General features: G+C 40.4%; 1 protein-coding gene across 2 annotated transcripts in view; it reads left to right on the top strand.

The window, feature by feature from the left end:
* The first annotated feature begins 558 nt into the window (after positions 1 to 558).
* The window catches only part of LOC129708210 (brain-specific angiogenesis inhibitor 1-associated protein 2-like), a 90548-nt gene continuing 77431 nt past the window's right edge, over positions 559 to 13675 (top strand). The window contains exons 1-2 of one of the 2 annotated variants that reach the window (XM_055653831.1): positions 559 to 890; positions 11518 to 11593. In XM_055653831.1, the coding sequence (XP_055509806.1) occupies positions 843 to 890; positions 11518 to 11593 (124 nt within the window). In that variant the 5' untranslated portion in view covers positions 559 to 842. The remainder of the gene's footprint in view (positions 891 to 11517; positions 11594 to 13675) is intronic. The other variant, XM_055653832.1, reaches the window with a different exon arrangement.

The following is a 13675-nucleotide window of genomic DNA, read 5'->3' as shown; positions in this document are numbered from 1 at the left end:
GTTTGGAATGACATTAATATAAAGTAGAGGCATTGGGAGAGTCATGCCTTAGCATCTGAGTCAACGCTGGTTAGGAATGATTCATCATGCCCACAGATGAGCTCACATTAGATTGCTTTGCAGTTATTTCTTTCTTTTGCCCCTTCTACGAATGCTTCAAAAAAAGTATGACCACCAGTGGTCTATGACTATAATCACCAGTTTAAAAAAAACTTGCATTTGCTGCCAATGTTACCTATTTGTTTCACACTCTTATGCAAACGAAGGGGAATTCTAATACAGTTTGCAACCTTGGTTGCTATGGAATTAGTTTGCGTTTTTTACATGAATTTAAAAAAGGATTTTTTATTTTGGCTGCTGCTTGCTGCGCTGCAAACCTTCTCCGGGAGCCCGGGGAGCGTAGGCCGTGACGTCAACGAGTGTCGGCTCAACCGACTGCAACTAGGGAGGAGGCGGGAGTTGCGGTGATTGACGGTGGCGGCGACCAATGGCCACGCGGGGTCCCACCAGCCGGGCCAATAGCGGGGGGAGGGGGGCGGGCTCAGGCTAGGCGACTCCTCCTGTGCAGTCGGGTTAGGTTGTCGTCGTCGGGAGGTTTCTCCTCACTCGCGTTCCTAGGCGACGCTCGCTGGCGGAGAAGCACCGGGGGCGTCTTGGAGGTTTTACTGTCAAAAGCAAGTGTGTGTGTGTGAGAGAAAGAGAAAAAAAGTTTCAGGGGGCGAGAGAGGCTTTTTAAACGCGGCGCGGAGTAACTTTGTTTTAGATTACTCTTGTGACTTGCTGGGTGCTGACTGAGAGGAGAACCAGCAGTAGCAGCAGCAGCAGCAGCAGCAGCCGCCGCCATGTCCCGCACAGATGAGGTGCACAGAATGACCGAGGGCGTCTACAAGGTGAGTGTGGCCATTGACCGGCCCCTTCCTTTCACCACCAACTTTCTCCAGCCTTACACCCCGTCCCAGCCCTGTACCCTGCCCCATCCACCAACTTATCCAGCCTTGCACCCTATCCCAGCCTAGCACCCAGTCTGTTCCTTCACCTCCCACCGCCAACTTCCCTCAGTTTTACTTTACACCCTCTCCTTCCCCAGTCTTCGAACCTCTCCTTACCCAGCCTTGCACCCTGCACCCTTCACCTCCAACTTCCCCAGCCTTGCACCTCCCCTGTCCCCTTCACCTCCCTCCCGCCACCAACTTCCCTCTTACCTCCTCCCGACCCTCGCACCCACCCCACCCCTTATACCAGCACTGCAGACCGCGCTGCTTCTCAAAAACGCCCTTTTCTTTATCTTTAAAACTTGCGTTTTTAAGTATTACATGCTCCCCGGGTGTGGCAATTGTTAAAATATGCAAACTAAGGAATGCGATGTCTGCTTTAATTTGGCACGTAAACGTATTTACATGATTATATTTTAATTAAGTAACACGCAAGTGCATTTGAACTTTTTTGTTACACTTTTACAATGTTTAGTTCGAGTTGTGATTCTCAGGGAGGAGTTGGAATGGAAGGATCTAGATAAATCTTTTTATTTGGGGAGGAGAGTTGGTTTGGTTGCGGACTTGGGTGTGGGATCTAATTGGTGTCATGAAATAACTCGTTTTGTTAATCATTGTAGCTTTGAATTGACATTGGGCAATTTGTTGTACACACCTTTATATATTTTTAAAGTTTCTTTACATTGGAAGTGCTTGGTGAAAATTGCTCATGAATCTGCATGCAGTTAGTGTAAGAATAATCTTAATTGTAAGAGGGTATTGTTAGCATTTTTTTCCAGTATAGTTTGAACAAACTGTTTTAAAATCTAGAATGATACGCCCGATCAATCCCTAGCTTGAGTGAGTTTTTTTTAAATGCCTGTTTTGGAATGCGAAATGTTTGTTAATAACATGATAGCAGTCTGCCCCAGAGGATATACTCAATCCACCTTAGTCGTAAATAACTATAATTTTCCAATTGGGTTTAAAATCGTTCTGCTTTTTGAAATTGATCTTGCTGGGTAACTTTTTTTCACTTCATTTAACAACAGCTAAAGTTATGAGATAAATTAATGTAACCACTACCTGATCTTTGGGAAATGGTATAATTTCCAACAGAGGATAATTTTGGAGGTACTCTCCAAGGATTGCTCGGAGAGAACTGTTCATGAGTGCCAAAATAATCTTAGACTTGCATCTCAATTCAAAATGCATGTGAGAAATATATCTGCAGAATGTGAACATTGCTCTAACCCATGTCTTTTTTCCAATGAAAATTGATGATCCAGTTTTACGAGTTTATTCCGGCAGATCTGCAGTAGGCGTTATCAGCACCTTCCTGCTAAGGATTTTATTTCACACATTGTGTTGTGTATTTGGAGCTGCCTGATTAACCTGTCATTGTAAAAAGAAACATGTCATTGGAAATAAGCCTGCTTGGAATTGCTTGCTTAACCTGTCATTGTAAAAAGAAACAGTAACACTGGCATCACAAATGTCAGCTCTATAATAAACTTCAAATATAATACCTCTGTCTAATATATCAATGTATTATGAATTTGAAGAAGTCCCAATCTGAGATGCCACCTATCCATGTTCTCCAGAGATTTTGCTTGACACACTGAGTTCCTCAAGTACTTTGCATCTTTTTTTTTGTAAACCAGCACCTGCAGTTCCTTGTGGTTCCATTGTGAAATTGTTGCTAGATTTTTTTTTTCAAGGAATGCATCGATGCCACCACTTTCTTTGCTGATGCCATCAAATTAAAATGCAATAAAATTTGTGCTGGCTGTTTTTAGACTTAATTTCAAATGTTTTTTTGGAAGAAGTCTGCCGTTACAGTGCAGAGGATGGAGAGCACAAAATGCCAATGGCACAGAAATGGTTGATGAGTAATCAGTTGGGACTTGGGAACAGAAAAACTGGAGATGCCAATTTAAACAGAACGGTATTTGGCTCTGACCATCGAAGTGCCACAGAATTGAGATTCGTTGTGAGTAGCAGCATATTGAGTGGGTTGCTTTATTGATTCTTAGCCAAACTTCAGCTGGCTGTCCTGACACATACAATGCTCTCCATAATGTTTGGGACAAAGACCCATCATTTATTTATTTGCCTCTGTACTCCATAATTTGAGATTTGTAATAGAAAAAAAATCACATGTGGTTAAAGTGCACATTGTCAGATTTTATTAAAGGTCATTTTTATACATTTTGGTTTCACCATGTAGAAATTACGGCTGTGTTTATATACATAGTGTTGTCCCCCCCCCCCCCCCCCCCCCCCCCCCCCCCATTTCAGGGCACCATAATGTTTGGGACACAGGCGTTTGTAATTGCTCAGGTGTGTTTAATTGCCTCAATGCAGGTATAAAAGACATCTCAGCACCTAGTCTTTCCTCCAGTCTTTCCATCATCTTTGGCAACTTTTATTGCTGTTAATCAACATGAGGACCAAAGTTGTGCCAATGAAAGTCAAAGAACCCATCATGAGACTGAGAAACACAAATAAAACTGTTAAGAGACATCAGCCAAACCTTAGGCTTACCAAAATCAACTGATTGGAACACCATTAAGAAGAAAGAATGCACTGGTGAGCTTACTAATCGCAAAGGGACTGGCAGGCCAAGGAAGACCTCCACAGCTGATGACAAAAGAATTCTCTCTATAATAAGAAAAAAAAACCCAAAACACGTGGCCGACAGATCAGAAACACTGTTCAGGAGTCGGGTGTGGATTTGTCAATGACCACTGTACGCAGAAGACTTCATGAACAGAAATACAGAGTATACGCTGCAAGATGCAAACCACTGTTTAGCCGCAAAAATAGGGTTGGCGGGTTACAGTTTCCCAAGAAGTACTTAAAAGAGCAACCACAGTTCTGGAAACAGGTCTTGTGGACAGCTGAGACGAAGATTAACTTGTATCAGAGTGATGGCAAGAGCAAAGTATGGAGGAGAGAAGGAACTGCCCAAGATCCAAAGCATATCACCTCATATGTGAAACACAGTAGTTTGGGTGTTATGGCCTGGGCATGTGTGGCTGCTGAAGGTACTGGCTCATCTTCATTGATGATACAACTGCTGATGGTATTAGCATAATGAATTCTGAAGTGTGTAAATGCATCCTATCTACTCAAGTTCAACCAAATGCCTCAAAACACATTGGCCGGCATTTCATTCTACAGCAAGACAATGATCCTAAACATACTGCTAAAGGAACAAAAGAGATTTTCATAACTAAAAATGGTCAATTCTTGAGTGGCCAAGTCAGTCACCCAATCTCAACCCAAATGTCTCAAACTTTATGGAGGGCACAGTAACAGTGGCATTGTGCAAAGCAGGAGTCGCAATAGGGAGAGCATCTTTGTGTCAATAGGTTGATTAATGAGTGCTGCAACCATATTGCTAGTTTGGGAATGTACATGCCCCTGGGCATTAGCTGGGGGAATTTAACTTTTGGAAAGTTTTGAGAATTTTAAAGTCTTAATAGGACTTGGAATCACTTAAAAGGTTTTAAAGGCAAAACCTTTTTTCTCATAATTTTCTGGCTTCTGTTTCTTAATTGCTTCCCACTTGCCATTGCTATTTTTGGCCAGAAATCATTATTCATTCTTCAACGGCATTTCTGATCCTTTGAAAACTAATACATTTTAGAAGAAAATTTAAATTATTTTATTAATCAAGTAGATTGGACAACAGAAAACTGGACTCTGGAGAATTAATGGCCAACAATCTTAGCAGTTTGTCGTAATTATTATTGAATTTTTTAAAGTTTAATTTAGAGATACAGCACGGAAACAGGTCCTTCACACAAATCCCCATACTTTAACACTATCCTACACACATTTACATTTTTACCAAGTGAATTAACCTACAAGACTGTACGACTTTGGAGTGTGGGAGGAAACTGAAAATCTAGGAGTAGACCCACGCGGTCATGGGGAGAACATACAAACTCCGTACTGACAGCACCTGTAGTTGGATCAACCCTAGGTCTCTAGCGCTGTAAGGCAGCAACTCTACCGCTGCGCCAACATGCCACCCTTTTGAACAAGTCTTTTTTTGTTTGGCAAGAATTTAAAAATCTGTACATGTTATTTGTTGGGCAAATGATCGATCTTGTGAGTTGGATTTTGGGAAAACCAAAACATGTTTTGGGGGAAAGCACGATTCTATTTATATCCCCAGCTGATAGAAAGTGTTGTACCTATATACAACACTCTTGTGCAGTACATTAAGAATGCTTGTTTTGTGATAAACTTTGCTAAGTTTACAGTACAATAAGTAACAATCGTTGACTCAAGTAAGAAAAATGTAATTGGTCCTGCAGGAATTCAAAGGAAATCTTTTGATGTTGAGGAGGGGCGTAGAACATCAGAGTCAATGCTAGTTTCATAGAGATTCATCAGAAATAAAATTGGCTTCAGATCAAGTTGTTTTGTAAACTGAGACATTCCATAGTTCCCAAATAAGAATTTGTCGCCCAGTTAAAAGCAAGGTCAAAAGACTGACAGGTCTTTGAGTTAGAATGCCTACGCGAGACATGCATTGTTTTGCGCTTCAGTTTGCAGTCTGTTTGACCTGGATGAAGACTAAGCATTAATATGACCTTTTCTCGTCTTTTAAAGGTATAGGCTCAGTTTTGCACTGACTAAATGCACATTTGGTTTTATTATGAACAATTGCAATGAAACAGATCAATTTTGGGTTTCAAATCTTTTCCTTGCCTTTTCTATGATTGTGGTGCTATCTCATCTCCATCGCAGTGCTATTGAAAAAGAACATTAGCTTTTACATCTCACTGGTTTTGATTGTTTCCTGAATATAATACAATTTACTAATCGACAGCAGGGAGATGCCAGATTGACTTTGGCCTTTAGGTGCTGATAAATTGATGTGCACTCGCATTGAACACTGAATATTTTATCTCCAGTGTAGTGAGTCATTAAGTCAGCGCTTTCTTTCAAGTGTGAACAAGAAGGCTAAGGCTCACAGTAAAATAATTGGCAAGGATTCATAATGGAATACAGTCAATTTGTGGGTGATTCATGCTGGGTGACTTCAGAAACATTGCATTGTTTGTTATCGTTGCTGTGTGCTGATTACTGGCTCCCTCTCATCCCCAATTAGCTTGTGATATAAATTGAGAAATACAAAGATTCCATATTGAAATTGTTCCTGTTAATCCATCAACTTTGCGATCATAAGCAAATCCTAAGAAAAGGCATCACCAGATCTCAAGGGAGCATTATGCAGATTGGAGTAGCCTTGCATTTGCCCTACCAACAAATCATTGCATCACTAGAGATCTGCAGCAGTTCATGGAGGTGACTCACTAAGAACGTTTAAGGATGAGCAAGAAATGCTGGCCTCAGTAATGCCTAACTTCTGAACATTCGCACTTGCAGGGAAACAATGCAGCCCCTGACTCTCAGTCTGAAGAAGGGTCTCGACCCGAAATGTCACCTATTCTTTTTCTCCAGAGATGCTGTCTGACTCGCTAAGTTACTCCAGCTTTTTGTGTCAGTCTTCAATACAGGGACATGCTCTTCCGCCCACTATCTCTGTGCCAGCTATGATGCTAATGTAACTAATCCCATTTTCTCGTATCCCGCTATTTCATGCCTGTTCATGTGTCTGTCCAAATGCCTCTTAAACGTTGCTATTGTGTCTGCTTCTACCGCCTGCCCCAGGGTGTGTGTGACAAAATTCTTGCCTTGCACTTCTCTTTTAAACTTTGCCCCTCTCGCCTTAAAACTAGGTCCTCTAGTTTTGACGTTTCCATCCTGAGAAAAAGACCCTGACTATCTAGCCTATGTGTGTCAGGTTGCCCCCTCAGCCTTCCATGTTCCAGAAAAAACATTCTGAGTTAGTCCGTCCACTCCTTATGCCTAATACACTTCATGGAGCATTCTCATGCACCCTCTCCAAAGCCTTCACTTTGGCTATAATGTGGTGACCGGAATGGCCAAGTGTGGCCCACCCATGTTTTATACAGCTCTAATGTAACTTACTGACATTTATGCTATGTTCCCTGACTCATGAAGGCAAGTATGTTGGACTCTTTCTTTACCACCCTATCCACTTATGTTGCCACTTTCGGGAAGCTATGGACACACCTCAACATATCTCGATATACATCAATGTTCCTACCTTTCACTGTATACCTTTCTCTTGCATTTGACCTCCCAAGTGCTCCCACCCCCCCCCCCCCCCCCCCCCCCCTTCTTGTCTCGATTAAAATTCACATGCTATTTCTCCACACTTATTTCCAACACTTAATATGTGAGAAATTACAGCAACTTTCCTTTCTCGGTTCCATCTGAAATAATACACCAAGCAGTCTGATGGATGGCTATTATTACAGTTTTAGCTCCATGAACCTATAATACCATAGAATATAATATAGTGGAACACTGAGGTGAGCAACATTTTGTCCTCTTGGTGTTGCAGGAAAGTCACAGGAAGCTCTTGGATTTTCCAATGGATTTGTAACAGCACTATTTTAGCAGATCAGTTATATTTTATCATGTCAAAATCATAGTTTGTAACTTTCTGCTTGAGCGATTTTTTGTAACAAATATTGTCATCTCAACATTGGACGAACAGTTCAGTAGTCCATGTCGTAATGGTCTTCTGCAGTTTTACTTGTCTCTGTTTCCAATGGCCACTTTGGGTCTCTTTCATCACCTCTTGGTTTCTTCTGATGCTTCTGTACATTAAATGCTAGAGGGCATTGCTTTATGGTGAGAGGGGCAAAGTTTAATAGCGATGTGTGGGGCAAGTCTTTTCTTACATAAAAGTGCCTGGAACGCTTTACTGGGCGTGGTGGTTGAAGCAGGTATGTTAGTGGCATTTAAAAAAACTTTTGGTTAGCGTTATGGAGGGATATGGGTTATGTGCAGGTAGATAAGTGATGGTCTTGGCATCATGTTCGACACAGATATTATGGGTTGTTGGGCCTGTTCTTGTGCTCTACTGTTCTATGTTCTATCACTGACAAAACTGCATATTTTTATAAGCACTTTTCTGGGTGATGAACATTCACCCCAATCATTAATCATATCTACTGTCTCTGGTAGACACCCCTTTGTAGTTGGATACATACACAAGACCTGCTGATTAAGCCATGTGATTTTGCTGCATACATTCAAACCATTTTCTTTCCCAGTCGTTAAGTTAGCATCCCAGTGAGTAGATTTGTGATGTATCAATCATTAATCCCCATGATGACTCTTAGCTGCATTAATAATAGCGTTGGGAATTAACAATCTGTAGTCGGCTGATGTTTACACTACCATCATGTTTCCATATCTCTATTGCTGAGTTTTGGTTTGCTAAACAACCATTGGCATATTACAGTTAAATGTCTGATGTCATTTCATAGAGTGACACAGCGTGGAAACAGGCCTTCAGACCAACATACCCACACCGGCCAACATGTCCCAGCTACACTAGTCCCACCTGCCTGCGTTTGGCCCATATCCCCCAAATCTGTCCTATCCATGTACCCGTCTAACTGGTTTTGATTTGACGATAGCCGGTGGAGGTTGCTTTACATTGTTTTCCCTTATCATTACTATACTTGCAATAGTCAGTTGGATGGTCGTTCTATGTTTAGTGCAAGCAAGGCTTTAACTTCAGTAATAATATATGCACATGTTTCGATGAAGTATTTAAAATGGAGGCCATGTCGTTGGGTATTTTTAATGCCAAGATTGACAGGTTCTTGATTAGTAAAGGTGTCAAAGGTTATGGGGAGAAGGCAGGAGAATGGGGTTGAGAAGAAAAGATAGATCAACCATGATTGAATGGCAGAATAGACTCGATGTCCGATTTTGCCTAATTCTGCTCCTGTGATTTAAGAAGCACAATCTGCTTTTTGCATTGCAAAAGTTCCAGCAGTTCCAAACGTTTCGGCAACAGTTCCAGACATTTCGGCAGTAAAGAGAGTAATAGTCATAGTGTGATAACCGTGTGGAAAAAGGGGCCTTTGGCCCAACTTGCCCACAAAGGCCAACATGTCCCAGCTACACCAGTGCCACCTGCCCGCATTTGATCCATATCCCTCCATACCTGTCCTATCCATGTACCTGTCTAACCATTTCTTAAATGTCGGGATAATCCTTGCATCAACTACCTCCTCTGGCAGCTTGTTCTGTACACCCACCACCCTTTGTGAAACCTATGTCCTTCGGTCCTCAATTCACCTACTCTGGGCACAAGACTCTGTGCATCTACCTGATCTATTCCTCTCATGTTTTTATACACCTCAATAAGATCATCTTCCTGTGCTCCAAGGAATAGAGTCCTAGCTTGCTCGACCTCTCCCTATAGCTCAGACCACCTGGCCTTGGCAACATCCTTGTAAATCCCTGTACCCTATCCAGCTTGATGTGCTTTCAGCTTAATGTGCCTTGTATGTGAGAATTATCACCCTGGGTATGAATATATCATGTTCATATCACAGATGATCAGCCATGATCACAGTGAATGGTGGTGCTGGCTCGAAGGGCCAAATGGCCTACTCCTGCACCTATTGTCTATTTAGCTCTTTTTATTGCTTCAAAATTAATTGGGTGAATTTCAAGCAAATATTGCAAAGGCTGCAAACCTGTCTGTTTAGCTTTTCACAGTCATGTATTGTGAATTGATTATATTCGCACTTGAGTAATAGAGGTGAAAAGTTAGAATAATTACTGATATGGTTTAAAATTGATAACTGACTTTGACAGATTAGTACGTACTCAAGGGGTTGTAGTTATATATGTTTCTGTAGTTGATTGTAATAGTTGTAACTGTAAGTGGAGTACAGCAGACTGAGTTCATAGAAGACTCTTACAAAATATCTCTTGCATCAGCACGTTAGCCAACATAAGATTGCTTTTTCTGCCAAATTTGTGATTTCTCTAATTGAAACTTGTCCATGCCATTTATTTTCACAAAACTGCCGAATTTACTGTAATAAATGTTAGCATGTATTTGATGAATTCTGTTTAATAATAGTTCAGAATGACTAGTACGGTTTCACCATGAAATTATTGAACTATTGTATCTAATTTATCAGTCAGCACATTTATGATGATGGATATAACTACAGACTTTGAAAATCCCTCAAACTTAGTTTAGTTTAAAGATACAATGCAGAAACAGGCCCTTCAGCCCACTGAATCCACACCGACCAGCGATCCCCACACATTAACACCATCTTACACACTGGGGCCAATTTTTTTTTTTGCACTTATTCCAAGCCTACAGACCTGCACAACTTTGGAGTGTGGGAGGAAACCAAATTTCTCTGAGAAAACCCACGCAGGTCACGGGGAGAACCTGCAGGCAAGCACCCCTAACCAGGATCGAACCTGGGTCTCTGTCGCTGTAAGGCAGCAAACTCTACTGCTGCACCACCTTGCCGCCCCTAAATAAGAAAAATGCAACATATTTTAATTGAACCATCTGGTGATTTCGGACAATCTCTGAAATTGTCTGTCTCCCATTATCTTTGTTTTGAGTTGTGTAAATACCAGGATTTGTAAAGATCCCTATAGTTCAACAGTAGCATTCATGGAGTTGGGTCAGATTGCATTTCATAACCAGGACCCTTTATTGACAATTCTCTTGGAGGATGACAGGAGAATGCAAGAATGTTGAAAGAAGCACCAGTTTCATTCACTTTTCAGGATCTCGACTCTGCAGGCAAGGCCAGCATTTATTACCTATTCCTCAAAATAGATGGATTGCTGGGCTATTTCACAGGCATTTAATAGTCAACCACATTGGTGGGCCTGGAGTCGCACGCAGGGTAGATTTAAGGCTAGCCGATTTCCTCCTTGAAGAGCATTAGTAAGTCGGATAAATTTTTAACAAAAGTATAGTGACATTTTTGGTCTTCATTGCTAATGACTTGTTTGTTTTTATAATTCCAGATTAGAAATCCTGGTTGTTAGGTTAGGGTTTTATTTTGGGTAGATAGACACAAAATGCTGGAGTAAATCAGTGGGACAGGCAGCATCTCTGGAGAGAAGGAATGGGTGACATTTTGTGTCGAGACGTTTCTTCAGGCTTGAGTCTGAAGAAGGGTCCTGCTGAGTTACTCCAGCATTTTGTGTCTATGTTCGGTGTAAACCAACATCTGCAGTTCCTTCCTACACATTTTGGATATTTAATGTTTAGTTTTATGATTCAGAATGCTACCTGGAGTAATATTGTAAACTTTCTTGAATGAGAGAAATGACACCACGTATCTTGGGGTGAATATCCATCCTCTGTTTTATGTCTGAATGGATTTAAACTTGGCTTCTGAAATGGCTTCAGTAGAATTAACTGTCATTGCCTTCAATGTTTGCAGTTGAGGACAAATTCCTACCACTTGACTAAGTGTAAGTTTGATAGGAAAATATATTCAGAGATTCGGGTAATTTTTGTGCATCCTAGAAACTAAATAATGCATATTGTGTTCAGACCATAAATATTGTTTATATGCAAAGAGTTTGAATATGTAGTGCACTATTGATGAAAAAAAATTCTGCCATTTTGTTTTCATAGACCATTATGGACCAGTTTAATCCGAGTCTTCGAAATTTTATCGCCATGGGAAAGTCTTATGAAAAGGCACTTTCCAGTAAGTTATTTGTCCACTTGTTTTATAACCTGACTTTGTTTTTAATGTCCATTATATGATTGATGTCTGTTTTGTCCTTGTTTTGATTTTGATTTTGCTTGTGTAATATGTTTGCTCATCTCCATGCATTCTCCTTCAGTTAAATGGGAGACAGATCACTGATTCCTACTTTGGATCCCAATGTAATCTTCCATTTGAGCCATTAATCATGGGGGTGAGACAGAACTGTTCATTTTTATGTCCATGTCGTGATGCTTTGCTTGCAAGATCTGTAACTTTCAACGGTCCTAAAAAGATTTGAGGCTTGGCACATAGTGGTTTCTTCTGCTGTGGTTTTAATCCAGTTATCAAGTGGACATAGTGCCTGTCTGTTGCTGAACTACATTGTGGGAGTGCTCACAATGAAATCATGATCAGTTGCTGAAGTGGCATGGCAAAATAAAGGAAAGTTGGATGAGAAGTGTAGCCAGGCATTGTTCTGGATATGCATAAAATGTTGTACCTTATCCGAAGATCTAAAGATATGGGGTCAAGTTTTGCTTTTGAAATGTAACTTTGAAGTACTTGTGAAATAGCTTAAGCTGCATGCCAAAGCCGAGGAAATTGTTTTCAATTTGCTCCAATGCACAGTAGAACTTCTGAAGCCATGTTTCTAGAAGTTTTGAGTGCAAACTTTAAGATGTGCAGGATGGGAGAAGCCTACAGATGGTGGGAAGCTGGGAGGTGTAAAATAGTCTTCACATCTGGGTTTAAATGAGCCATATTCATTTCAAACAATGTATTTTTGTCCACTAACACTCACAGGTAGCCTTAAGTGGGGTAGATTTATTTTCCTTAAACAAAACATTTTCTGAATGGTGTTTTGTATTGAATTTTGCTCCCTTGTAAGTCTAATTTTTTTGGTGTTCATTTCAGCAAGCTGTTCAGTGTTTGTGAGTTTGTTCACTTGTCAACATTTCACCAAAAATCTTTTTAGATTTGTAATTTTGAAGGGTCAGGTGAAAAATGAGGTACACAGGATAAGGAATTGATTAAAAAAAATAAGTGACAAAAGGAATTGAATGATCAGTAAAATGGTTAGGATTAATTAAATTGCAGCATGATAGTTGTAAGCAAGCCATTTATTAACAGTTTTCATTCCCTTCAATTTAAATCAAAATAATTGCAGATGCTTTAATTGAAAATCTTTTATTTAATACTTTTCTTGATTGGAGAAGATGCAATCGGAGTTTAATGAACTAAATACAGTTGCTTTTTTCCAGGAGTAGTTCTGTTGGGGGTCTAACATTGAGCTGATTGTTAGAACGAGCTATTTAAATTGCAAGTCACATAAAATTATGTAATGCAGAAGGTGGTCGTTTGGGCCAAGTTTTTTGAAGGGGATATCCAACTAATCTCGCTCTCTTTCTCTCCTGAGATGTCTGTTTTTTGTTTCCCCTTCTCCTTGTTTGAAAGTTGTTATTGGAATTGCTTTTGTCACAATTTCAGGCAGTGCGATTTGGGTCGAAAAAAATCAGCTGCCTAATGTTGTTTTTCCCCCAGTTTTCCTTCTGCATCTTCCATATGCGGAGTTTAAAAAAACAAAAACAAACTTTTTTTCTCTCTTCATAAAAATTTGGGGATTTTTGAACATCAAATGTGCTCCAACCTTCTCCACGTTCCAGCTTCTCTGGCCACTACTTACAAACACCATTTTCATCTCATTCCCACCCTGTTGGATGAAGTCAAGCCGTAGGCCAACTATGATCTAATTGAATCATGGATCAAACATCCTGATTCAAATTTCCTTTGAAGTTCTTCAAGGCATGTTTCTTTTGAATAGTTTGGTGCCCAGTGTTGGTCACAGTACTTTACAAAAGTTTTTTTTCCTAATACTCAATTTCTCTATTTAATGAAACCGAGGATCCCATGTGACCCCTTTTTACATGTGCTGTTTAGTTTATATTGCCTTCCGTCTCTAAGTTGTCGTGCTATGCATGATGCTGTTGCTTTTTGCAAAGTAAAAGCAATGTTAGAAGCATTGGATTGAGCACAATTGTTGTATTGTGTTCCATTCCATTTTTGATGGCCCTTGTTTTCAAA

This window comes from Leucoraja erinacea, chromosome 23, assembly GCF_028641065.1.
Source record: "Leucoraja erinacea ecotype New England chromosome 23, Leri_hhj_1, whole genome shotgun sequence".
NCBI classification, from domain to species: Eukaryota; Metazoa; Chordata; class Chondrichthyes; order Rajiformes; family Rajidae; genus Leucoraja; species Leucoraja erinaceus.
This window is presented reverse-complemented; position numbering and strand designations above follow the sequence as displayed.